Here is a 26,650-nt window from a genome sequence, read left to right as displayed (position 1 = left end):
TATTGCTGTATTACAAATAACCCCACAATTTAGCAGGTTAAAACAGCAACTGTTGTTTATCTCATAGTTTCTGTGCGTCAAGAATCGGGGTGCAGCTTAATGGGATACCTCTGGCTAGGGATTTTTTTTTTCTTTTTTAAAGATTTTATTGGGGAAGGGGAACAGGACTTTATTGGGGAACAGTGTGTACTTCCAGGCCTTTTTTCCAAGTCAAGTTGTTGTCCTTTCAATCTTAGTTGTGGAGGGTGCGGCTCAGCTCCAGGTCCAGTTGCCATTCTTTTTTCTAGTTGCAGGGGGCACAGCCTACCATCCCTTGCGGGAGTTGAACTGGCAACCTTGTGGTTGAGAGCCTGCGCTCCAACAAACTGAGCCATCCAGGAGCTCAGTGGCAGCTCAGCTCAAGGTGCTGTGTTCAATCTTAGTTGCAGGGGGCGGAGCCCACCATCCCTTGTGGGACTCAAGGAATTGAACTGGCAACCTTGTGGTTGAGAGCCCACTGGCCCATATGGGAATCGAACCGGCAGCCTTCGGAGTTAAAAGCATGGAGCTCTAAGCGCCTGAGCCACTGGACCGGCCCTGGCTCGGGATTTTTACAAATACATCATGCATAATACATCATGCAAAATGACATTTATGTGGGTGTGAAAAGCAGGAGGCAGGATCACTGGGTACTTCTCAGCCTCCATAATTGTGTGAGACAATCTTTCATAATAAGTCCCTATCTATCTATCTATCTATCTATCTATCTATCTATCTATCTATCTATATGTTTCTATGTCTCTCTATATCTATCTATCTCTATATCTCTATATCTATACCTATATCTATATCTCTATCTCTATATCTATATATCTATATATCTGTATCTGTATCTATATCTATATCTATATCTATATCTATATCTATATCTATATCTATATATCTCATTGGTTCTGTTTCTATGGAGAACTGTAACTAATACACTGGGTCTAGGATGAAGTCATTGCTCCTCTCCCAGCAAGAGCTATGATTTACATTTAAACTATTGCTGTCCCGGTGAGAAAACCCTTTTGCACACCTTTGAATGCCTTCACTTTTCCCATCCCATCGTACCCAGTCTACGCTGGGAGGCCCACAGTAGTCATTTCATTTCCGATTGTACAGCAGGTAAACAATAAGCATGTCTTCCATGTGGAGGCGGGCTTTGCTGTTTCCGAGTCTGTGCAGAGCGGCCTTACCCACAGACTGTGAATTTGAGAACCTCCTTTGCTCAAAGGGAAAGCTTGTCTGGATTAGAAGAGTCCTGCATAGAAACTTGACACTGTCCTGAGCCAGCAGTATTTGGAATCACACACAGGAAAGGGCTGCGTATTTGTGGACCTGCCTAAATGACAGAATGTGTGTGTGGCCGTCTCTAATTACAGCACTCCAGGAAGCATCACCCCGAAAGTACGCTGTGATGAACCACAGCGTGTCCTCCAGCTAATCCTCATTAACCGAGGTGGGGATTCACTTTCTGTAGGGACTGTCGTCTCTGCCGTATTCTTCCCGCAACCTTTTCGTGCCTTGGCGTCTCACTGGCCTATGCTCTGGGACACTCGGGCCTAGCATTGCCCCTCACCAGACATGCTGAACAGTTCTTAACAGTTACTTGTGAATAACCAGCTCTCCTTAGTCAAACTCTGGGCCCGCTTGAAGGATCACGCACAGGGGGCGGGAGAGCCACAGACAGGATTTCTCACCTTGAGGAGCACGTGTTTCCTGAGAAGGGAAGAAGCTCTCATTAGCAGCCTCCTATTGCAGCAGGAGCCATGCGGTTCCCACTCAGGTGATCTAACCCCAGCTTAGTGGTGGGACTCCGTTCCTGATTAGCTTCTGCACCAATCCTGATCTTTTGCTTTTGACTCTAGAGGTTGTCTTGGCAGATTTTATGCTTAAGGGAGGTCTTTCTCTCTGATGCTTCTCAATCCTCTTACAGGTGTTCTTTCCTTCTCTTCCACCCCTCCCCCAGGCCATGCTGATTATTAACCGTCCACAGGTCAGATGCTGCCCTTCATCCTCACTCTTGCCCAGTCTATTGAGCTCCTCTTCTCTACCACTGAGCTGAGGTCTTTGGCCCTGAGGAGGCATTTCCTGCTTAGCTATTGAGTCTATACCCAAAAACTAATAATCCCAGTGAACTGTGATTAGTGACCTAAAGGACATTTGAGTTCTGTGGGATCCTTGAGGACGGAGCATGTGCTTGTTTACCTGGAGTAGGGAAGGAGATTCCTGGCAGTGAGAATGAACATCCCATATGGAGGTACAGGGAGTGAAAATACGGTCTACTTCCCTATAAGAAGTCCACTTAGAGGGACATTCTTTTCATAGATCGTGGTCTGGAAGTTCAGCAAAGAAGGGCCAGTTGGGGAGCAGGGGTGGTGACATTCAGGAGTGCTTTAAATCAGCTACCCAGACAGCACAGGACTGAGGGTGAGTCCTGCGCAGAGTTACCTCTTGGCTGGAATGCATACGGCCCTGCACTCTAACCCTGTTGGAAGAGGGCTACATGGAGGCGGATGCCTTTTAGGGCAGGACAGAAAGAAGTTCTTCTCCTTAAAGTATTGCTGAAGATAGCTCTGCAAAATAAGTCCTAGGCCGTCTCCTTTTCTTCCCACAACGGGGATTCCTTGAACCTCCCTAACTTCCCGTCATCCCAGTCCCCAGTCTCTAGGTTCAAGGCAGCTAGGGCTACAGGTGACTCATCTGGAGTGCCCACATGAATTAGAAAAAGGCCCCTTGGCATGGAGGGCCCAGGCCTTGGTAAGCCTACAGCTCCTTTGTGTGTACCAAAGGGCACTCAGTCCGAAGAAGGCGGTGCACCCTTCTCCAGGCTCATGGAGCTCAGACTTGGCTCATGGCTGGGAGAGCAGCGCTGAGCAGGGTTGTGGCCCCCACCCTCTCCTCTGGGTCTGAGGCCCTCGCATGATTGATCGTGGTCTGCACAACCACATGAGGAGCCCTGGAGCATGACCTCTGGCTGGAGAGTGCAGGATTGCCACTCTTGGAATTGAATCACCACTGCCTCTAGTTCACCATCCCTCTTTCCTGATGACTCAGCTCTGAACAATAGGCATTGGCTCTGTGTCACAGACCAGTTCCTACTTTGTCTTGGTTTTCAGACCCTGACCCTACCATGTGCCCAGTCTGTGGGAGCCATCCTCTGCCCTGCTTTCTGCCCCTGAGCCCCACCATGAGAACCTGTTTACACTGCCAGTCATTTAAGTGCAGGACCCTGCCTTGCTCTTCCCTATGGCTTTGACCGGTCTTACCCAAGCTGTGGCTTGTTGCCAAAGAAAGGAGTTAGGGCTTTCAGGCTAACTGTGAAGAGGATGAAGGTGGCTGGTTCAAATTCTGGGGTGTATTAAATTCTGACTTTAAGAAAGTTGACCTGATCTGGAGGGTTGAATCTCAGGAATAAAAGGAAACGGTATAGAAACTGCTGGTAGCCTATGAAAAAGTAATTTCCCTCTGTGTCTCTATTTTATTCAGATAGAAAAGTGGTCCAAATGAATCATACAAATCCTATTATTTCCTTTTCCAGTGATTGAGAGTAGGCATGTGACCCAGTTCTGGGGAAGTCTGCTGAGGGCTTCTGGGAAAAATTTTCCTCTCTTACCACCTCCACCTACGTTTGGAAGTTGTCATGTGGGGATGTGGTGTGGAGAGCTGCTGCAGCCACCTTGAGACCATGAGGAAATAAAGTTATGAAAACAACAGGAAAGCTAATAAAAAGCCCTGACTTTATTAAGCCATTAAATGAACCAATCCTGCCTCTAGATTTCTTGTTATGTGAAAGGATACTTGTCCATTGGTTAAGCCATTTTCATTGAGTGTTTTGTTAATAGCTGATGAAAAAGCTTAACTGACATGGAAACTTATTTGCCAGGCACTGTGCTAGAGCTTCATAATATTTGTAACAACTCTATGCAGTCTATATTGCTATCATCTCTCTTTCTGGATATGAGTAAACTGAAGTTCAGAAATGTAAAGTGTTTTGTCCTACAACATTGCAAGCAACATCCTTGTATACATATTTTAGTCAAAGTGAAACACCCACAGTTACCTTAGGTAGAAGATGGGCATGGAAAAGGTTTGGGCAGGAAAATCAGAGAGCCTAACGAGGCCAGATGCTTCTCTCCACGGAGGGCTCGACCTTTGACTCATAGCCCTCTGGAAATCTTGACTCTTTTCTTTAGTATTTGATCCTCAGCTGATGCAAGCCTTTTATTTATGTTTGCCCATTGGACCACAGGGCTATCCAGCCGTTTTCACGGCTATAAAAGGCAGTAAGGAGAGTGCTTGCTTTGATGCGTCCCGCCTCTTACTGTGGCATTGCCATTCTCGGCTAACTTGGTGTTCCCCATGTAGGGCCTCTGGATCCCACTCCTAAAAGCTCTAATTTGGGGATCAGAGCTTGAAACAGCCCCACAGGGATCCTGTTTAGCTTGTCGTTTAAATAGCTAAGCCCTTGCCACGACCATTTAAAACCCTCTCACCTTTCATATAGCTAAGCAGTTCTTTTTTCAAATTTGGCTTGTTTATGAATGCAAAATCTCTTTTTTCTTTATCCACTGCAATTCTGCATCTATAAAAAGCATTGATTGAAGGAGGAAAGAGTGAAATCAACATTCCTTTAATAAATGACCTTAGTTGGAATTGCAGAACTAGTTGAAAACTGAGCGCCATGGCTTTTGATGTCTCTCCCTGTGAGTGTAAATCTTGGCTCTGTTAATGACTTAGCTTTTTGACCTTGGTCAAGTTACGTAACCTCTCTTTGCCTCAGTTTCCACATCTGTAAAGTGGGGGTGACAGTAGTTCTAACCTCTTACACAGAACTAGTTACATAGTTGTCGGAGCCCCCTGTTTAAATGTCAATGAAATGAAAATGCTGGGTCCTTGTTCCATGTTCAATGCTGACAGCAAAGCCTTAAACCACAGATGGGGTCTTTCGGAGCCTGGGGCCCCGTGTCACCACCCTGATCATAGGCTTGTCAGGACTAAATGGATTATTGGAGTTAAAGCCCTTAAAGAAGTGCCAGGCACATATACAATCTCTGTGTTAGTTAAACCTGAAAAAATGACAGCTGGGTAATCTGGGAACCGAAAAGGTTGTCATTTGCTCAGGGCAACGGAGGGAGTCGGTGGTAAAGCCAGGCTTAGGCTCTGTATAGTACATCACAGGGTTGTCTATGTATCCTCTGTGTTTGTATAGTGAAGGGAAGGCCTGTGAAAGCGAAGGCCTTTCATCCAACCAGCGTTGCTGAATGTTTTTAATGTTCCATGCACAGCAGCAGATAGTGATGATATGCAGCCCATGAGTTTTGTGTTTTGTTGTTTGCTTTTTATTTACAGTGCTGTGGACTCTAGAATAGACCTCAGGATACACTAACTCTGTTAATGGTAGGCCATGTGGTTCTCACCTTATTAAGCCATATGAATTTAGACGAGTCAAGTGAATGACTTTGGGATCTTGTCATCAAAATGCAAACAAAACTTATAAGTGTACACTATTTTAAAAAGATAAATGTAAATTTAAATGATGGATGCGTTTCTTCCTGGGGTAAACCAAGGGATATTTAGGTGACCTAAAAGAAATCTTCTAGTTCTAACATGGGTAATATAATCACATTCTTTGTTACTGCTCATGGAGACACAACTGGAAAGACCTAATTAAAATTACCGGGGTTTTTTTTGTTCTTAATGTGTCCTTAAAGAAAATTACTAAAAACATCTCAGATCAATGGCAGATAAAATTTTCTTGAAATCTTCGTTTAAAAAAGTATAAATGGAGTACAAAATACTATTCTGTCTATATTCTGATGAATCTTCTGTTATATTTTTTTTCTGGATGGAAAGAGAATGTCATTCTTATTCATTGTGAATTTCAGAATCTAAATTTGGAAAGATAATTCTAAAAGCATGCTAATAGGCTCTGCAGAGAGTTCTTTAAAAATCTGAATATATAAATAATTTTGCCATTCAAAGTATGAATTAGCTATTGTTAGTCCAGAGGGCTTTTCAAAGGAATAAACTTTTTCATGTTCAGGAATGTTTTCCTGATGGATAAATAACTTCCATTTTCATGGAACTCAGACCATAAAGGGCCCTGCAGTACCGACTTGTCTAATTTGAATGATCTGGATTAATTTGGCAACCTGTGAAATTTCACTTTGCCTCTTATCTTGGTCATGTTCACCTTGAGTACAGTTTTTAGTTGGTTAATAATACATGCTCTCATCTCACATACAAAAGCGTTTGTGAACTCTGTCCTAACTATTGATAGATTTCTTATATTTAATATATTCTCAGATCTCAAGAAGAGATCATCTCCTGTCCTCCATTGGGTTTTTCTGTTCCAGGAAAATGTCAGTTTCTATTTGTAGACTCTTCTAGGAAATCTTCATTCTCATTTAGCTGGAGTAATGATGGGAAGCTGCCCCTTCTCCGATGGAATTAACAATGCTATTTCTGTATCCCATTTGAGAGGCTGGGCAGCCATTCATTTATGGTTAATACTGTAATTTTTAAAATGTATTTTTAGGAAATGGATGGACATATCTGAAACTCCATTTTAGTTTGAATGCTATCACTGCTCAAGCACACACAGAACTGTCAGCAAAATGCTGCTTGTGTTGGGCAACTCCTATGAATTGAAAGTACCTAAGCTAAAAAAAGGGAAATTGACAGGTGTCTTAAAAGATCTGAGTGATTAGTCATTTTTGTATCTGCACAAGTAATTGACACTGTACTTCTAAACAAGGATTGCGCATTTGCATGCTTTCAGGGAGAAGTTCTGCCGGGTGATTCTAATCCACTATTTTCGGATGTGATGGCTTAATTTGAAAAATGTTTCGATGGACAAAACATGATCTCTTCCTGTCACTTTTCTGGATGTCCTCAGGTTGCACACTGTAATCAGGGACTGAATGAATTTTGCTTGGTACAAAATATCTGAGGACTAAATGGGTTTGACAGTAAAATTGGGGATGGTATTGGTAACTGGCTTCAACAGGAAAAAAGAACAGGGATTATCTTCATTCTGTTCTTTTCTTAAGGATTGCTGTGAAATGTAATTTTTGGTAATTACAAACCAGTTGACTCCGTACTGAATCAAAACTAGGGAAGAAATTCTGAGGATAATTATTTTTTCATTTTGGAGCTTCTCTACCTCCTAAAATGAAAGAATTTAAAATCCTAAAGAACTTTAGAGAAAATCAATTTTAAGTCTCTACCTTCCAGATGAGAAACTGTGGCCCAGAGATGTGAAATGCCTATCTCAATGCGGCCAACTGAGTTAGAGACAGAACCAAGACAAAAAGGTTTCTAAGACAGTTTGATGCCATTTGTGGAACTAGAGTTCTTTTTCTTGTGTTTTTGTGTTAGTGACTTTTTCCACAAAGGTGAATTGCTAAGCTGTGTTCCACCCCCCACTGCAGTTCTGTGTCACTGTACTTTTGACAAACCTCTGAAAACATTGAATATATGTAAACTGATAATCACTCGGAGAAGTTTGAGTTGGTAACTTGATTAAATACCACCACCATCAATCACAAAATGTTTCCATACCAGGGTCAACGAAAGACATTCCAAACCTAAAGAAAGGTTTAAGAAGTTGATTTGAGCCAAGGTTTAGGGAACAGTTCTGGAAGCAGAATCTCAAAGGATTGAGACAATGCTCCAAGGATTAACAATTTTGCAGTTTATTTTATACATTAGAGTTAAAGGAGAAGAGTAATGAAGTTCACATAAAATCCATTGGTGGTAGATTATGGGAGAGAGAGAAACTAGAGCAGGGAAATCTCTAGGATTGGGTACAAAGCAAAATGGAGAGACACACTTCTGTTACATCGGTAGGTACAGGATATTAAACATATGTAGTGTACAAAGAGATATGTGGGTAAAATATAACAAGGAGGAATGCTGGGGTTGTCTTGCCCTGCTACCAGGGTTGTGTAACTTTGGAGGTTTGGAGAAGAGATAATTTTCACAGTTTAAGTATCTAGATGCATAAAAACAATGGCCAGGGCTTGCTCAAGATAAAGAGTAATCTGTCTGATGTAGGTCTTAGGCTGTGGCTTCCCATTATAACCTGCTCAGTTTGGAATTTTTTTACGATTAAAACATCCCAGGTGGTTACTGTCAGTTATTGAACTTGTCAGGCTTGCCAAGATAGCCCCTTTTTTTCTTCACCAGCAACTTCTCATTTAGATGAATGCTGCGACTCTTTGTGTCATTGGTCTTTGTGACACTACCGTCACACCCAAAGGTGACTGTGCCCATTGTAACCTCTGTTGTCTCCTGCAACTGACTCTGAGTTCAGACTCATTATTTCTCTACATCCCCCAAATCCACAACTGGAAAAGTGTTGGTGAAGGATATGGATTTTACTGAGTGTTTCCTAGGGAGCTAGAGAGGATGGTTTCATCACATGCCACACAGAAAAACTTAAGGCTCTCCCTTTGGGCATCCCCTTTGGAATTTCATGTTTCTCTTCTTCATGTCCCATTCCTGGTCCCCTCTCCTCACACCCTTACACAGCTTTATAAATCCCCTTTACTTTCTGGAGCCACTCAGCTCAGGCCTGAAGACTCTGCCGCTAGGAACACAAAAGCCCATGGCAAACAATGAGCAGGTATCCTCTTCAAACATGTCTTTTAGGGTGGTGTGGGGGCGGTGCCTAGATTCATTGGGTCACACCTATGGCTTTTTAGCTACTGATTCTTCACAAAAAACCAGGTCTAAAGTTAAAGGGTTAACTTGGATCCAAGTCTAACAGAAGACAAAATTAGAGAAATGGGTGAAGTAAACCAATATCTCTTAACTTTTTTCCTTGCATCCCTGGCTTCTGTGGGTCCTTCCCTACTAGATGCTTTTGTTCCAGCTTCAGTCTAGTTCCCGAAATATTTATTGAGCTCCTGCTATAGACCAGGAACTACCCATGTGTCATTGCTCTAGTAATTTAATCGGGGCAGGGGCAACTTGTAAAGAGATGGAAGCAACTCTACATGCTGCTAAGTGCTTTAGCATGAAAATAAGCAATGGGCTTTGGGAGCACCAAGGTCGGAATAGCTACACAGAGGAGTTTACAGCAGAGATGACCTTGATCTGCAAAGGCACAAATGTGACACTGAGGCTGTAGTGTTTGAGGGCACTGAGAGAAAGAAGTTCAGGGTGGTGCCATTGAAAGGAGGGTGGAACATGTGATGAGCAGAGGAGAGGACAAATTGTGCTGGGCTTTGAGTGCTGAATGTCATCCTCTAGGCGAGAGTGAGTCAACAAATGGATCTGTAAACATTTTAATGTTTATCAGTGTTTTACATGCTCACACATTAAAGGTTTATTACTAAAAAGCCCCAGCAGGGCTCAGCCCTCCTCCTTCTCATCTCCATTCCAGAGGTAACCATTCTCTAGACAGTTATGTTGGTCTTTACCTTCCGTATCTACAAGATGTGTTTGCATTAGCTATTGCAGCCTTTATCTGTTGGCTTCCCACCATAGAGGAGGAGGATTTGGATCTTTTCTCCTGGCACCCCTATTCCATCACACACACAAGCATCATTCCCGTGCCGTCTTCTTCCAACAGTATAATTTTAGTGAGATCAATGGTCAGTATTTACATTATTAAGGTCACTTAAATGCTTTCCACAGCTAAGGCAAATAGTCAACTACAGTTACTTTTACTTTGCTCCAGACTGACCCTGGAGTTCATTTTTTTGTTTGTTTGTTTGCTTTTTTGTTTCATGTTTGTATCACTAATTTAATCCTGAAAGTCTTTGCTCTTCTGCCAACTGTCTAAATCTCTTCTCATACGGTACCAATAAAGTCTATTTCCTGTTCCTAAGGAGCCATGCCTGTGGCCGTTGGACCTGCTTCTGTGGGAACGGCAGATGCATTGCCCTCTGTTTCTGGCACACAGGTCACTCTGTAATCTCCTTTACTGTCATCGAAGGGTTATTTTACTCTCTTTTATTGAATTGTTCTGTTTCCGGTATCCAAGGCTTCCTCTTTACTGGTTTACTCCAGTAACTTTCTGAGAAAAATGCACAGGACGTAAATTTTTTTAAAGACCTTGGATCCTTAGACTTAATTGATAGTTTGGTCAGGTCTGGAATTCTAGGTTGAAATTAATTTTTCCTTGACGATATTCAAGACTAGCTCCATTTCCTTGTGGTTTCCAGTGTTGTTATTGAGAACTTCCAACACATTTTTGACTACTGATTTCTTTAGTTTTTCTCAGGAGTGTGATCTGTTTTGATTCTCAGCTTTCCTGCTTTAAGTTTGATTCAACTCTCTCCGGTCCACTAATTATTTCTTACCACTCTTTCATCTGCTTCCCAGCACAATAGAATTTTGTTCCCATTGTATGCTTACCTTCCTCTTTTCCTCGTCTTTGTGGATTTATGCCTAAAAGCAAAACCAAACCAATAAAAGTAAAAAACAATTACAACAATAAAACTTTACTGTCATTTTAGAAATAGGAAACGTTGAATCTGCCTTCTTTACTTGGAAGTTCTTTAGAAATAGGGGTGTGGATCTCGGTTAGTGGTGCTTGAAGCTCATAAAGTATTATTGGGGACAGAGGGTACAAAATCACAAATGCCCTCTAGGACACATCTGTATGAGATGACTGATGGCCCTGCACCTCTGTGCTGTCATGCTGTGTGAGTTGACACAGTGGGTGGTGGGATAATCTTGAAAGTGTTTTCTACACCGGCTTAGCCAGCAACATACTTAGACTCCATAATGAGACAGAGAACCACGTCCTTATGTTTCTGGTGAGTGTATCCCCAATTCAACTTCCATTTAGACAAATTTCCACAGTTACTCCATTTCTACTTAACACAGGGGAAATGTGACAGAGGGGAAATTGGAGTTGTAAGAGACAGAAGTCTTAACAGATGCAGTTAAAAATATTAATATCTCTCGTATGCAAATTTTACAAAGATATTTGACCATGTGAACCCATTGCAAGGACCTTGGAAGGGGTCTGTGTGATTGAGGTTCCCTGAAAGCTCCCTCTGCTCAACAGATGCTTTCATCAGGTTATGTAGTGATTCATTCCTTTCTTTTTAAAGGTAGGTAAACAATGGTCCCTGTGTGAAGAATGATCTAGAGGAGAGTCAAAGTAGGCGCTTAGATGATGAAGTCACCACGTGGATGTCGCGAAGCATCTCTGAGGAAGGATTCACCCAGTTCATCTGCCAGGTCTGCATGGAGAGACGACAGAGAGGAAGTCCTGTGTGAGAAGGACCAGTGAGATTAGGAATGTTTCCTACCTCACTTCTACCTTGTCTTCAAAATTTAAATGTTTGAATCCCTACCTTCTCACAGTCTTATTCTGCTTTCAAAGGTAATATTTGGTTGGTATATCTGTACTTCTGCATAAATTACAGTTAATAAAGAGGACGATGCTGCCGCAACAGGTGTGAACTTTTAACAGTCCTCTTTTTGTTCTTCGGTCTAAAGGCATAACTCTTTTCCTTTAAAAAGGAATTGGATTAAAATCTTATTCCACTCTAATATTACATGTTTCTCTGATTGCTAAGTATAGAGGATTCATATTGATTTCTTCTACAGGGAATAGCTCATGGTTTTATCCACTGAAAGAGGAGATCAGATTTGTATCTACTGGTTTTAGCCGAAATACGCAAACCTCTTTGTACTTGCTGAGATTTTGCATTTCTCCTTCATATAGAAATGGCTTTTTGAGACTCCTACTCTGGCACTAGAAAAAGACATTTCCTACAAAGGCAGTTTTAGCCATATGCCTGAACAGGATTTTGGTTTGTAGAGGAAGAGATTCAGTTTTGGCAAACAAATTGGCTCTAATATTAGGTTGGTGCAAAAGTAATTGCGGTTTAAAAGGTTAAAAACAAATTGCAAAAACCACCGTTACCTTTGCACCAACCTAATTATTAGCTCTAGGACGTTGGACAAATTACTAAAACTTTCTGATTTTCAGTTTGTTCTTGTGTAAAACAGGAATGTCAGTAGCTATTTTAAAGGATGGTTTGAGCATCAGCTGATGTCATGTCATGTGTATGACAAGAACTTAGCCGGGTGTTTGGCACATAGTATTTGCCCCATCAATGTCATTTCTCACACCATCTTGAAACCAGAGTGTCTCATGGGACACTGACATAGTCTACTTTTTAAGTGGCCTTTTTTCCCCCTCCCTCCTTCTTTTTTTCTCTGCCCCCCCTTCTTTCTTCCCAAAATCAATTTATCAAGTTGGAGAATAATTCCCCCTTACCCAACTTTATGGATGGGCCCATGATGCAAGCCTCAATTGTTCAACTACTTCTGCCCCTTGTTCAAGCTTGGCCAATGACCATCACACTCAAGTATTTTGAGGAAAAAGGTTTCCTTTTTCCATTGGGTTTGTAAAGTTGGTAAGATGTAAGTTTAAGCCATCTCATGAGGAGACTCCATCTGAGAATGGGACTAACATAGGAAAAAGCTGACCCAGGAGGTACAGGAAGACAGTTTCCTGATGTCTTTGTGTCTTCAGATAAATCCATTTCTGAAAGTAGAAGGCCCCTGAATGCTGTGTTTATGTAAGCCAATAAATAACCTTTGATATTCAAGCTAATGTTAAATTGGTTCTTGACTCCATCCATGAAAAGAATCCTAATTCAGAGCTAAAACTTCTTTTTCCCCCCTTGTTCACGTGGGAGGTTTGGCTGGTGTTTGGCCATCTCTTGCAGTAAGAGGCTTTCAAAGTAAAGACACACGGAAAAGGCAGATGGTCACAGTATTTAATGGACCACGCGCAGGTCATTGTTTGGAATTTTTAGAAACAGTTCAAGGAGTTTCCTTAATAATTTCAGTAAAGTTAGGACCTGAAAACTGAAGCTTATTTGAGAAATGTTTGAAAAGCATTCAGGATACATGTGTGTAGGCCTTCTGATTTTAACAGGTTTTTCTTCTTGCATTCATGTGGTACAAAAGAAGCAGCTGTGGTTAGGAAAAAAAAAAAAAGGAGAGAGAAAGGAGGCCAACGTTTGCAGACACCAGGTGCTCAGCACTTTCCTCACCATGTGTGCTTGTTGTGTGCCAGCCAAGGGTGTCATAGCCGCTAATCAAACATGAGTTTCAAGGCAGGTCACAGGGAAAGTCCCACGAGGACCCAGTTGTCATGCCTGTAGCAGTGGGCAGACGAACTGAATGAAGCTGCATATGGAATGATACCCTGTTGAAGTCCTGTGCTCTTGCCCATTTTCAGGGAAGTGCTGGCATATTCAATTAGTGTGATTACATTGTATTTTAACTTTGTCGTTTTACGTGTATTTAATTTGTAAGCTTGGTTTTATAAGAGCTTAATAATTTGGTTTTATAAGAGTTTCATCAGAAGCTTACACATACTTTTATGCTTGTCTTTGCTTAAGGGTTATTATCATTAAATTTTTCTAAGGCAATGTTGGAGAATTTTTTTCTTTCAAAAGAATATTATTCACTGCCTGTGAAGTAGCCCTGCAAACAAGCAAACAAATCAGAACTAAATCTGATGAAGTTTTGTATCCAGTTGTCAATTTACAGGGAATCTAGAACACAGAGAAGCACATTCAATGACTATGGAGGGGCAGCTCTGGGAAACTCTGTGGCTTCTTTGACAAATTGGAAAAGGAAAAGGAAAAGGAAAGGAAAGGAAAGGAAAGGAAAGGAAAGGAAAGGAAAGGAAAGGAAAGGAAAGGAAAGGAAAGGAAAGGAAAGGAAAAGAAAGGGGTGGAAGGGGCACCTATAGATTCTAAATAATGTAAAAAATAGCAACCAACCATATATTTAGAACTTGTTTGAGTCTTGCTTAAAAATAAACAATAAACGGAAAACATAATTTAAGACATTTGTGAGAAAAATGGAGTTAAATTGTCGTCTGGATATTTGATGATGTTGGGATTCGTGGTTGGTTGGTGTGATCGTGCTACTTGGTGATGTTAAAGAAGGGGGTGTCTTGCCTTTGTTTTACACACTGGGATATTTACAGGTAGTAAGACATTTATTTTCTCCTTAGGATAACATTACAATGATGAAATAAACCTCCCTGGACTACAGTAACAAGTTTTAAAACTTGCTTTTATTAGTCTTTCTAGGTTATATTTTTGGGAAAGATGAAAATGTTGAAATATAAGATAAATATGTTTCCCATAGTCAAGACTATTAAAGGAAACATCATTCTCTCTTCAAGAGCTTGGTGTCTAAGTTATTATAAAAGTAGGAACACACTGTCAAATCTAATCAACTATAAATGATAAACTTATACAATATAAAACCATTTAAATTTTATATAAATTGTTAAAAGGTTAAACAATGGCCACACACACACACACACACACACACACACACATTAGATTATTCCACTTCCAGTTTGGGAAACCCTGAGTTATCCCATGCTTGCTTTTTGGCTAATTATATAGATTAAAGGTCTGAAAACTATGGCTCACATAAAATCTGGCCCATGTTTTGGTGTGACCTATTAGCTAAGAATGGTTTTCATATGTTGAAATAGTTGACATAGCAAGAGGAGAATAATACTTAGTGACATTTAGAAATTGTATGAAATTCTAATTTCAGTGTCCATAAATATAGTTTTACTGGAATACAGCTTGCCCATTTATTTACTTTTTTTTATAAATACAGTTTTCTTGGAGTTTGTCCTTCACTTTACATATTGTCTATTATACTTTCAACAATAGAAATGGCAGAGATGAGAAATTGTAACAGTGACTATATAGTCTGTAAAGTCTAAAATATTCATAGAAAAAAATGTACTGACCCATGATCTAGATGAAAACACTGAGGCCCGGAGGTGTGAAGTGTCTGGTCTAAAGTTGTACAGCTTTTAGTGGCAGAATCACAATTCAAACCTAGGTTTTCTAATTCTTTTAACACCTTTGGCTGTGGTTTTCCCTATATTTTTGTCCCTTTGAAATAATAATTTCTACTTATGTAGTACTTATTGTCTTCCCTGCATTATTGTAAGTACTTTACTTGTATTAAGTCATTTAATCATCAAAACAGCCCAAAGGATAGGTCCTATAATTATCCCTCATACTTGGGAAAATTGAGGCATGGACTGTGCTTCCCCGAAAATAAGACCTAGCCGGACAATCAGCTCTAATGTGTCTTTTGGAGCAAAAATTAATATAAGAGCTGGTCTTTTTTTAGTATAACATAAGACCTGGTCGTTAATATAATATAACATAATATAATACCGGGTCTTATATTAAATTTTTCTTCAAAAGATGCATTAGAGCTGATTGTCCGGCTAGGTCCTATTTTTGGGGAAACGGGATTAGTTAAGTAACTCTGCTGACTTCTCACACCAGCAAGAGCCAGAGCCAGCTGGCGACCCAGACAGCCTGTACACTGTTCTGTCTCAATCAGTGAGTGAACCACAGGGCCCAGGAAAGAGACCCCATTGAGTGGTTTACTGGTTCTAATCCTATTCACTCCTCCCTTGAGCTTTAGGGCAAAAATGGTATAAAGTTGATTATTCTGCTATCTTAAGCCTACAGTGAACTTGAGTTAAGAAAATGGCCCCCAGTCATCTTTAAAATGAAAGGCTGTGACAGTGTTTGATCACAAGTTCTTGGGAGGGTTTGCCTTGTTTTGTTTTTCAGCGTCAATCTTTGCTTTCATTTTTCATCTTCAGTCTTTGCACTGTGATCTTTCAATGTATTCCTTGACAAGCAGGTTTGAAAGGAATGACAACATTGATGCAAGGAAGGAGCACAGAGAGACTTCTTGGAGGAACATGGGAAATCTTGCCTGAAACTTGATGGAATCTGCAGCAGAGGAAGCAGCCACTCCGGAGAACAATCACGCGAGACTAGATCACAGTGGGCAGCACGGCCCTGCAGTCCTGCGGTCCAGCTGGAGGAATCTCACGGTCTGAATTTGTACAGCTTTATTGTGATGTCTATCGTTAACAAATCAGCCTTCCATTCATTAGATCAAGGAAACCTGCTTAATCTTTGTAGTTACTAATTTAAGTATTTATTCGTTTGTGTTTGTCTCAAACAGACATATCAGAGCTTTATAGAACAGTAGGGTTAATAAGTAACTTTGGGGCTTTCAGGGCACTGACTGAAGAAAATATGACATACTACAATTTTTTTGTGTGAGGATGGAGTTGGAGGGATGAATGGAAGAGAGGGAACTGAGAGTAGCAGAAAAAGAGAGGTTATGTTTCTCCAAAAAGACTGTGCCCATGCCACATGGCGCTGTGGGGCAGCTGTGCCTTGGTTGTCCACTGGATGTTCAGATTGAGGTAAGGTGAGGCAGAAGTTGGTAAACTATGGCCTGAGGGCTGAATCCAGGCTGCTGTCCATTTTTGTAAATAAAGTTTTATTGGAACATAGCCACACCCATTTTTTCCTGTTTTTGTAAATAAAGTTGGAGCCCATCCCTTCAAATACGTCTTGTCTGTGCCTCCTTTTGTGCTACAATGGTAGAGGCGATTAGTTCCGACAGAGATTGCAATAGCCCGTGAAGTGTAAAACATATATTATCTGGCCCTTTACAGAAAAAAAAAAAAATCCTGACTGATGGTTTTAAAGAGACTACTTATTTTACCATCATGAAACATTTCTTTTGGGAAACATTTCTTTTGGGGAGACTACAGGCTGCATACATCACATAGCAATGGGGAGCTAACTTGAAAGTGTTGGTGAAAACGTCATTTAAGCCATTCTCTAAACGCCGTGCATAGACATTCGTGTTTCTTGCTTACGTTTACAAAATGCTGTGCCCACCCCGGTTTCTACTGAGTCACTGTCATGGCAAAGCCTGGTGTTTTTAAAAAGCCTGAATCCAGTATAGAGGCCAATTTGGGAGCTAGACTGGAACATACTAAGTCTTCCCAAAGTGCTTATTGAATTAATGAAATAACATTAGTGGTGACAACAGTTTGTACCATGAGCTGCTGTGCGGGTTCTACACCCTAATTCAGAAGCAAGTCTACAATTCATTCCCTGGAAAGCTCTTTGAATGCTATTAAAAATAACTTTCCACATAACAGTAAAAATACATTAATTGCTGAAAAGAAGAAAATAAAAATTATACATATTGCTACTATGCAGAGTCATACTGTCAATCTGTTAATATTTTGATGTACACACACAATGCCTTCTGGATTGAATTAGTGTAATTCTATGGAATTCTCAAAATACCATGTGGTTATTTTGGGTTACAGTTGTGAGAAGGGATTTCAGATTTGTTACTTTCTTGGAGGTGTTTCGCTAAAGAGCCAAGAAATACATCGTTGCTCCTATGGGAACAGAAAGACTGGTGAATAGTAATTATTATTGGAAAATCTTGAATTTCTGTGATCAGACTTGGACAGAACACATTTAGACTGTTTAGATGTGTTCTTTTTGTTTCTTGTTATTAAGTTATCCTTAAATGAAATTTTTTCCTTTGTAGCTCTTTACCAGCTGGGCATCCACCACACCTGTTGATGTCACCTTTGATGTCATGAGGATACAGCCATCGACATTGTGGCCCATGCACTGGGCAGTCCAGGATTGCTTTGATGATGCTGGAAAAGTCTCTGGATAAGGATCTACGCTGAATCTGTCAGATGCTTTTGACAATATCATCACAGGTGATTATTTCAGTTGTGTTTAATGTGTAACTGCCTCTTTCTATCACTGGGTGGTTCCCTTTGGTGAGCAGGGCAGAGGGGAAGGTGCAAGATTCACTCTGGCTCTTTCTATCAGAAGGGTCAGTTTCCCTGAAATCCAGACACTTTCAGTCACTGATTACCTTGGCAATGTCAAGGTCACCACCAGCTTTTCTGAAGGCAGACCCAGGAGCCAGTGCCAGTGTGGTATCCACTTCCCCATCAGCATACATAAGGTCTACAACTTTCATTTCCTCAGGGTTTTTGGTAAAGATGGCTGCTGTCAGATGAACCTAGACGTTAAAGAAAGTGATACCCTTGTCTCCTCTAAGCCAAAAGCTGAGAGCCAGACTTCTTGTTAATGAAACAATTGAAGTAAATGTTTCATACAGAGTACATTCTGGTGTAGTGGTAATAGCATGAACTAAAACTTAGAAAAACCTGGATCCTACCTAGGTCCTTTGTTCCATAAAGATCATTTAACCTTGAGCCTGTTACTTAAATTGTATGAGTCTCAGTTTGTTCTTCTATTGGACAATAGGCAATACAGATCATGATTGTTGCATAGGATCATTGGGACAATGAAGATGAGACTGGATGAGATTCTGCCGATAAATTATAAATGCATCATGTGCGGTGATCTTCTTAATTATAAAGTAACATCATAACAGTAATAGTAATTCCTGGGAAGATTTGCAGTGAGAAATGTGGGTGCTCTAATCCTCTGAAGCCATGCAGCTTATTGCTGTGTATATCGTAACAAACTAACCTTTCATTGGTTAGGTCAAAGAAACCTACTAAGAACTTTTATTTATTTATTTAACATCGTTTTCAGCAGCTTTAAGTTTACAGAAAAACAAAAATGAGTGAAAAGTCAAGTTCCCATATGTTCCCTTCCCCCTAAATTTTCCCTGCTATCAGCATCTTGCGTTAGTGAGGTGCATTTGTTACAATTGAGCCAATATTAACACATTAGTATTAACTAAATTCCATAGTTTACCTTAGGGTTTACTGTTGGTGATGTATGCTCTGTAGGTTTGGACAAATGTATACTGACATGTATTGTCATGTGGGCACCCTGCTCACTGTGCCATTTGTCATGCAGGGCAGCCTGCGGGGTGTCATGCGGGGTCTCTGCTCCTGCTCCCCACATAAGAACGCAGGCCATGGTGAGGCCAAAAAGGAACACCCACGGAGCCATAGGTAGCAGAGTCGTACTATTACATTCTCGCTGGCGGCTGGGTTGGAGACACAGGAAGCAGGAGCCACACTGTTCACAACCCTCACTGAGCTGCCGCGTGCAGGCCCAGCCACCATCTTCTTGCTAGCCCCCATTTTCTGCTAGCATAGCCACAGCAGTTATATTAGTGGCCAATGGCTCACTGGTTACAGCTGATGGCCATGTAATCATAGTTGATGGCCATTTACTACCTGAGCCAGCACCTTTCTATGTGAGGCCGAGAGCCTGGAAACTGCTTTCTGGGGCTCTGTCCCCACATGTATTCACCACTAGGGTATCATGCAGAAGCTTCCCGTGTACCCCACCTAGCTACCCTTCTCCCGCTCCCTGAATGCCTGGCAACTAATGATCTTTTTACTGCCTCCATCATTTTGCCTTTTCCAGACTATTACATAGTTGGAATCATGCCTTTTCAGATTGGCTTCTTTAACTTAATAATATACACTTATGTTTCCTCCATGTCTATTTGTGGCTCGTAAAGCTCATTTTTTACCACTGTCTGGATGTACCACATATTGTTTATTTGTTCACCTTCTGAAGGATATCTTGGCTGTCTCCAAATTATGGCAATTATGAATAAAGCTGCTATAAACTTCCAGTGTAGGTCTTTGAGTGGACATAAGTTTTCAATTCCCTTGTGTAAATATAGCAGTAGCTCGATTTTTGAACGTCTCCGTTGAGGAACATTTCGGTTTACGAACACTGTAAACCTGGAAGTAAATGCTTCAGTTTTTGAACACACCTCGGGAGTCGAACATGTCGGGTGGCTTCCACTGAGCGCAAGATCTTGAGGTGCAGCTGTCGGCTGTTTTCGAACTTTTCGGAACTTGAATGATCTTCTGGAATGGATTACATTCGAAAACCAAGGTACCATTGTACCAAGGAGCATGGTCTCTGGATCATATGGTAAAAGTGCATTTAGTCATGTAAGAAACTGCCAAACTGTCTTCCAAGTGGCTGTACCATTTTGCACCCTCACCAGTATTTGGTGGTGTCAGTGATTTGGGTTTTGGCTGTACTAATAGGTACGTAGGGGTATCTCATTGTGTTTTGATTTGCAATCACCTAATGACATACATTGTTCGGCATCTTTTCACATACTCCGTTACCATCTGTATATCTCCTTTTGTGAGGTACTTGTTAGATCTTTTGCCCATTTTAAAATTGGGTTGCCTGTTTTCTTGTTGTTGAGTTTTAAGAGTTCTTTTCATATGTTGGATACCAGTCCTTTATTTGATACGTATCTTGCAGATTTTCTCCCTGTCTGTGGCTTGTCTTTGAATTCTCTTAATACTTGTTTCTCCTTAATTATTTAACCTCCCCATCACCGTCACTATTTTAAAATACTATCAACACCCAGGTTTCTAGCTGTTCAAAAGGCTGAGCGCTGCTCGCACACTCCCTTCCTACGTCCCATTGACTCATTTTGTGGCCGGTTGCATTTGTAGATGGGATCAAGTCATCAAGCCCAGCAACGGCGCAACCTCAACCCTCACGTTCTTAACCGGGCTCATCGCTACTATCATGTGCGAGTCGGCCACAGTGGGTCCAAGTTGGCTGGCTCTCACGGAGCTGATCGGAGCGGCCGACATTTTTGCTGACTGGAGTCATGCTATCTTTGCCAGTTTGCTGGAATAGACACAGACACCGATTGGGTCACGCTGAAGACATTCCTGTCTTGTGAAGCAAGTCTGTTTGTATTTTAGGTTTGCCAGGACTAATGAATTAAAACATTTGGACTCTCCACAACTTGCTGTTTATCAATGCCTCTGACAGGAGGAGGGTTTTCTTTTGCTCTTGCTTTTTCTAGAAGCATGACAACATCCTGGCTGTTGGAGAGGCAAGGAAAGGAGAGAGGGGTTGTAGCGGGAAGCGGAACAGGGAGGCCCCGTGGGACGCCGGGTCTGGGGGAGAGCAGGTAGCAGCGAGCCGCCCTGACAGCTGTTAGTGCTCCTCAGATTGTCAGTGGCTGCTATGCAGCAGGTGCAGCCTGCTCTCTTACTAAGTCTCTACTCCACAAACGAAGCGACTGGCCAAGGCAGTGGCTGGCCCTGGATTACACAAGTGCAGACACTCAACTAAGTGAGGTAAGGCAACAGGTGTGAAAACCCAGCTACACGCTCGGCGCACCAGCAACTTAACCAAAGCTCTGTTACAGCCCAGAGGAGAACCGGTGGCCCATTTCCCCAGGCGGTGTGATGAAAAGGCAAGTTGGTTTAGGGGCTCCTGTGGTCGGCACCGTGTGGAACTCAAAGTCCCCCCAAGCTTGGCCGGTGGCATCCTTTCGGAGGCAGACAGATGCTCTAAGTCGTGCGGAGGGGAGGGGCCCGTTTAGCTGTGTTTATCAATTCTGTCTCCCAGTTGCTGGAAACCGTACCAGAGATCTACTTACAAAACCCTAGAGGCAAATTTCCACCTCCTGCGCTTTATTTCTTGGTTCAGGAAAGCACTGGGAGATTTAGCCAAAAGTGGAGCGCAGGTTTTCATCCTGAGATGTTATGATAAAATGGTTTGGTGGTTGTACGGTCTGTAACAATAAGACCTTTTCTTTTAGCTACTACTTTAAGGGGACTTTTATTGTTTGTTTTGTTAAATTTGAGACAGTCTGTTCTATTCCCCAGGAACAGGTGGCTAACAAGACGCTCAATTTTAAGCAGATGAAACTACCCAGAAATGTATCTCAGGGCTGAGATAAAACAAATCCTGAGTCAAGTAACAGTGATTTTATGTTACCTTCTTTTTTTTTTTAAAGTTAAATGTTTCGTTTTACTACACTTTTCTGACTTAGAATGACATGACTTTGAGTACTTAGGGTTCATTGCTATTTGTAGTGTTAAATGAATGGACCAAATATGATTCTAACTGGGTGGTAAACAGTTGCTATTTTTTTTTCCAAAGCTATGCTACATGTTTAACAAAAGCCTATTTTCTTTCCATATACTGGGTAAGATGATTTCTTATGTATGTATTTCTAAATGTATATGTGTGTGTGTGTGTGTGTGTGTGTGTGTGTACACACACATATATACATGCATTCTCTTTGGCTATAAATAATCGTAAAAACAAAATTCAGTGTTCTAGACACTATTTTTAGATAAAAAAAAGCTATGGGAAAGATTCAGAAACCTTGCTGTGAGAAAACGTCCTGCTGAAGCAGTTCCCAGAATCTTGCTAAGGATGGCTAAAGAGATGATTTATATTTACCATTTTTAGAGACATTTTCCTTAAAATATCATTCAGAGTTTTTGGTTTACTGTCTACATGAGAAGGAAAGTAGAAGGTTTAGGGGAAACTTGACTAAAAGTAGAAAAGTTAAATATATGTATTTAAATAACAAAGATATGTGTTTATAACAATATATTTTCCTAGTCCCAGTGAACAAAAATGATTATGTATTTTGGTCAAAATATATTTGGGTTAAATTCTCTTATTGTAACAAAGAAATAGTCATGTGCTTTTGCCCAGCCCAACCCATCTTACCTGTAGGATATGTTTCCATTCGTTCTACCTTAGTTTGTGAATTAAATGATCATTTAATAAGTGAGGTCAAACATCAATAGGATGGTTTCAAGTTTTGTCTTTTGCTTGTATCATGCATTAAGATGAACAAACTTAGAAATGTTGATAGATTTACAGGTAATTAATCAGATATTTAAAGGATATAATATTTGTAATATAACTGTGGGATATTTTAAAATAGTCTTTGATAGTCTTCAAATGATTCCATGATACTCACCCTTTACCACTCCCAGATCAGTAATTCACATCCAATGTCGACTTTTCCATGTGATGCCGTACTAAAATTTCTTTATCCCCCTCCATTAAAAATAAAATATGAGACCTTGAAGGGTCAAGGTTGGACTGGTCAGTGTGAAGGGATAGTACAAAAGTGAGTTGGGTGGAGATTTTGCTCCATCTTGTACACTTCATTCTACATGTATATTTCCAAAGCATTTTTTTTTTTCATAAGCCAGAAAAAGTATTTTAAATGGGGCTGGTGAGTACTTTGAATGTAGGGAATGAAAGCTAGAAACTAGGAGTATCTTTGAAATAAGAAAGCCATGCTTAATGACTTTCCCCTAATTTCCAAGGGCCTTTGAGTATTTGAGGGATGACATTGGGTAAAGTGACAATGGCTCTCTCTGTCCTCACAGCTGGAAGACCCAGGGGAAGGCCGTGGCTCAGGTGCCCACATGATCAGCACAGCCAGGGTGCCTGCGGATAAGCCAGTACGCATTGCCTTCAGCCTTGACGATGCCTCAGGTACGCTCTGCTCGGGGAGGAAGGGCGGCCTCCCTGCCTGCCGCCTTCCTGCTGTCACCTCATCTACTTCCACAGCAGGCATTTAAAAATGCATGCCTGGCATGACCCAGTGATGGAGAGTGTGGCTTTCATCATGACTCGCTTGAGGGTGGCTTCCAGAAGTGCCTCTGGTGACGCTTCCCCCATTTCCCATGTTTTGGTTGTTTTAGCACATTGCTTCTTTCCCCATTTTAGCTTTCCTTTATTATAAAATTCATGGGGCTATAACAATTTCTAACGATAGCAAAGTATGTCACTGGTAACACTTCATGAGGAAATGTTTATTAAGAGCTGACAGTTGGTTGGGGGGGGATATAAAAATATCACTGTCCCAGTTCCAGCAGCATTTCCTGAAGCCTAAGTTCCTAACGCTGGTTTCTCACTGGTGCTCCCACACTTCCGACTGAATAAACAGACTTCAGCCAGAGTGATGAATGAGACAGGTGAGGCGGACCTTCTCGAAATAGTAAGGTCTGAGGTGAGGCTGCCATACTTAGAGCCCTTCGTCATGGCTGCCCTCAGTGACCTCTTAACACATATATTGAATTGCACTACCTCTCACAGGGGCCCTCAGGTGGTGTGGGGTCACAGAGGTGAGAAAAGGAAGGCTTGGCTCTCTTCCACTGGTGTCAGCCGTTGCCCTCAGTCTGATGTCATCTGTTAATATCACATCACATAATCACACGCTCAAACAACACTACCATTTAAACTTTGGGTCTTTGGAGAACTGATTCTCTCTCTCTCTCTCTCTCTCTCTCTCTCTCTCTCTCTCTCTCTCTTTCTCTCCCTGTCCCTCCCTCCCTCCCTTCCTTCTACAATGCACATGTAAAGGTATTGCTTTAAAAAGCAATGATTGAAAAGGGACAGGTTCACCCCCAGATAATGCAAAGTGAGAACCCGGGCTATGTGAAGTCTGACATTACATAGGCAATTCAGGCTTTACTATACCAGTGATTATGAAGGTGGCACATCTGTCCCTGGGTTCTGGGACTGTGCAGCCCCCAGTGGAGGATTAGTTCTAGAGCAGGAAGTGGTGAAGCCTGGACTCTTCATCATCGGTTTTCCCACACTCTTCCCATGCCCTGCTCTTGTCCTATATCCCCATTCATTTCCACACATATAATATGTCCTTATATGTGTCCCCTTGAACGACAGTAGTGAAAGGAAATCCTCCCAGTAGGCAAACCAACCCATCCCAACATAGAAATGACAAGAAGCATTAGTTGCATTTGTCTTCTGTGTTAGACATTCACATATATTATTTCTAATCTTTAAAATATATGTAATGTAGGCATTAGTATTCCCAATTTGCAGAGGCAGAGATTGAAGTCCGGAGACCACCCTGTTAGTGAGTAATGGAGTTATGATTTAAACTCAGGTTCCTAGACTTGATAGTTTGAACTCTCTGCATCATTCCATGCTCCTTCTCTAGGAAGAAAAAGAAAACTATGGGTGTAGGGAGACAGGGTATATGGGAACTCTGTACTTTCTCCTCAATTTATCAGTAAACCTTACACTGCTCTAAAAAAAGTCTGTTGATTAAGAACAAGCAAACAGAAAGGAAAAGCCCCTTTTGTTTGTACGCATTTTGTAAATGCAAGATTTATGTACAGAAGAGAGCTGTGGAGAGGTGAATCTTGATCTTAGGGTTGCATGAATAGACTCTTCCTTGAATAACAAGATAAACAGGTTATAGTTAATTTGCCACCATCCTTTGACATCTCTTGGCCTTTGACTGGGAACTCTTGCATGTTGTTTCATCTTTCTTACTTTAGATTGATTTGTTCTGGTGTCTTTCAAATGTGCCAAGAATTCCCACTTTTGAATTTTTTTTTTTTTTTTTTTGACATGATAGCTTCAAATAGGGGTGGCCATTTATTTCAATTCCTACCCTGTAGTTCCACAAAAAGATATACAGGAAGCCTTATAAAGAACCTACCAAAATTAATTTTTTTTCCTGACGATCAGTGTGTCCCCATATCTCTAGAAAGAGCACCTAACTAGAGAATGCAAGTCAGGAATGGGGGTTCTGTGTTTCTTTACCTTTCTTAGAATAATCACCTGAGAACACCCATCAAAAAATACATGTTTCAAGGGCATACTCCTGTATATTTTGACGCAGTAGGCTCAGAAATCTGTTCTGTTTTTTGCATGCACAGGGGGTTGCAAGTGCAGGGAAAGATGCTTTGCACATATTTGGGGACACTCCCTCTGAATTCTTGGATAAGGAACATGTGGAGTATCACACTGAAGCACACTTGCCGTCATGCACACTGTGCATGCCTTTTAAATTCCAGTGCAGTGGTGAACACACAGTGTGATGCATAGATGATGTATTACAGAATCGTACACTTGAAACCTATGTAATTTTACTATCCATTCTCACCCCAATAAACGTTAATTAAAAAAAAAGGTTAACTGTGTTTCTTGTGATCTTAAAAATAAAGACACAAATTCATAAAAATAAATAAATAAAATAAGTTCCAGTGCATGTGGCAAAGAGGCCACACAGAGAGGCCACAAAGAGAGGAAAGCATCCTAGACTTTCACAGTAAATGGGACGACTGAGGTGGACGTTTAGGGAGTAATTCCATATTGTTGAATTTATGGTGGAAGCATAAGAAGAGTCCATGAGAAAAGAAGGCATCTGTGCCTGAGAAGGTTGACCTGTCCATTTCTCATGAGCCCAAAGCAGTGCTCATTCCTCCAGTCATGTTAGGACTGTTTTTTCTTTTTTTGCATGTTTCTCTGAAATGATTTGGTATAGGCAGGGGTGTCCAAACTGCGGCCCGCGGGCCAACTGCGGCCCATGATCCATTGTTAATTGGCCTGCAGCAAATTCCAAAAATATATTTAGTTTACTTAAATAAACCAGGTGAGGCAATACGTACTTCACCTCGAGTGAGTGGCCCGGCTGTTTGTGTATTTTACCTCATATGGCCCTTGGTGAAAACCGTTGAAAAAAGTTTGGACACCCCTGGTATAGAGGTTCAGGACATGGGGCTTTGGAGTCAGAAAGACATGATTTCTAGGCCCAATTCCATCACTATTTGTATGACCTTGAGTAAGCATTCAACTTTGCCGACCTTCAGTTTCCCATAAGATGTGTATGGTAATTTACAGAGTTGGTGTAAGAATCAGGTAACAGCCTATAGGTGAAGCATTTAGCATAGTGCTTGACACAAATTAAGTACTCAATTGGTGCCTGTATGATCATCGATTTTGGAGTATTCCAGAAAATATGAACCCCTAAGCAGTTTTGTGTCCTGCCTACATCTCACACTTCTACTTTATGTCAAGGTAGAGTTTACAGTACAAGTGACCTGCGATAATTTGGGGACTAGTTATCCAGCTGGTGGATTGTGTTACCCAGAGCAGATGGGAACAGCTTCTTGGAAGACACGGCAGTCAACCTAGGCTTGCAGGCCGCTAGGGTATTGAAAGGCAGTGTAGGAAAGATATCA

General features: G+C 41.3%; 1 protein-coding gene across 3 annotated transcripts in view; it reads left to right on the top strand.

The window, feature by feature from the left end:
- MAP3K7CL (MAP3K7 C-terminal like) overlaps positions 1 to 26,650 on the top strand; it is a 77,012-nt gene that overhangs the window by 19,591 nt on the left and 30,771 nt on the right. The window contains exons 3-6 of one of the 3 annotated variants that reach the window (XM_019729894.2): positions 11,097 to 11,444; positions 15,715 to 15,910; positions 17,446 to 17,626; positions 23,039 to 23,147. In XM_019729894.2, the coding sequence (XP_019585453.2) occupies positions 17,603 to 17,626; positions 23,039 to 23,147 (133 nt within the window). In that variant the 5' untranslated portion in view covers positions 11,097 to 11,444; positions 15,715 to 15,910; positions 17,446 to 17,602. Of the gene's footprint in view, positions 1 to 11,096; positions 11,445 to 15,714; positions 15,911 to 17,445; positions 17,627 to 20,721; positions 20,972 to 23,038; positions 23,148 to 26,650 lie in introns of those variants that run through there. The other 2 variants (XM_074326327.1, XM_019729903.2) reach the window with 2 other exon arrangements.

This window comes from Rhinolophus sinicus, linkage group LG01, assembly GCF_036562045.2.
Source record: "Rhinolophus sinicus isolate RSC01 linkage group LG01, ASM3656204v1, whole genome shotgun sequence".
Taxonomy (NCBI): Eukaryota; Metazoa; Chordata; class Mammalia; order Chiroptera; family Rhinolophidae; genus Rhinolophus; species Rhinolophus sinicus.
This window is presented reverse-complemented; position numbering and strand designations above follow the sequence as displayed.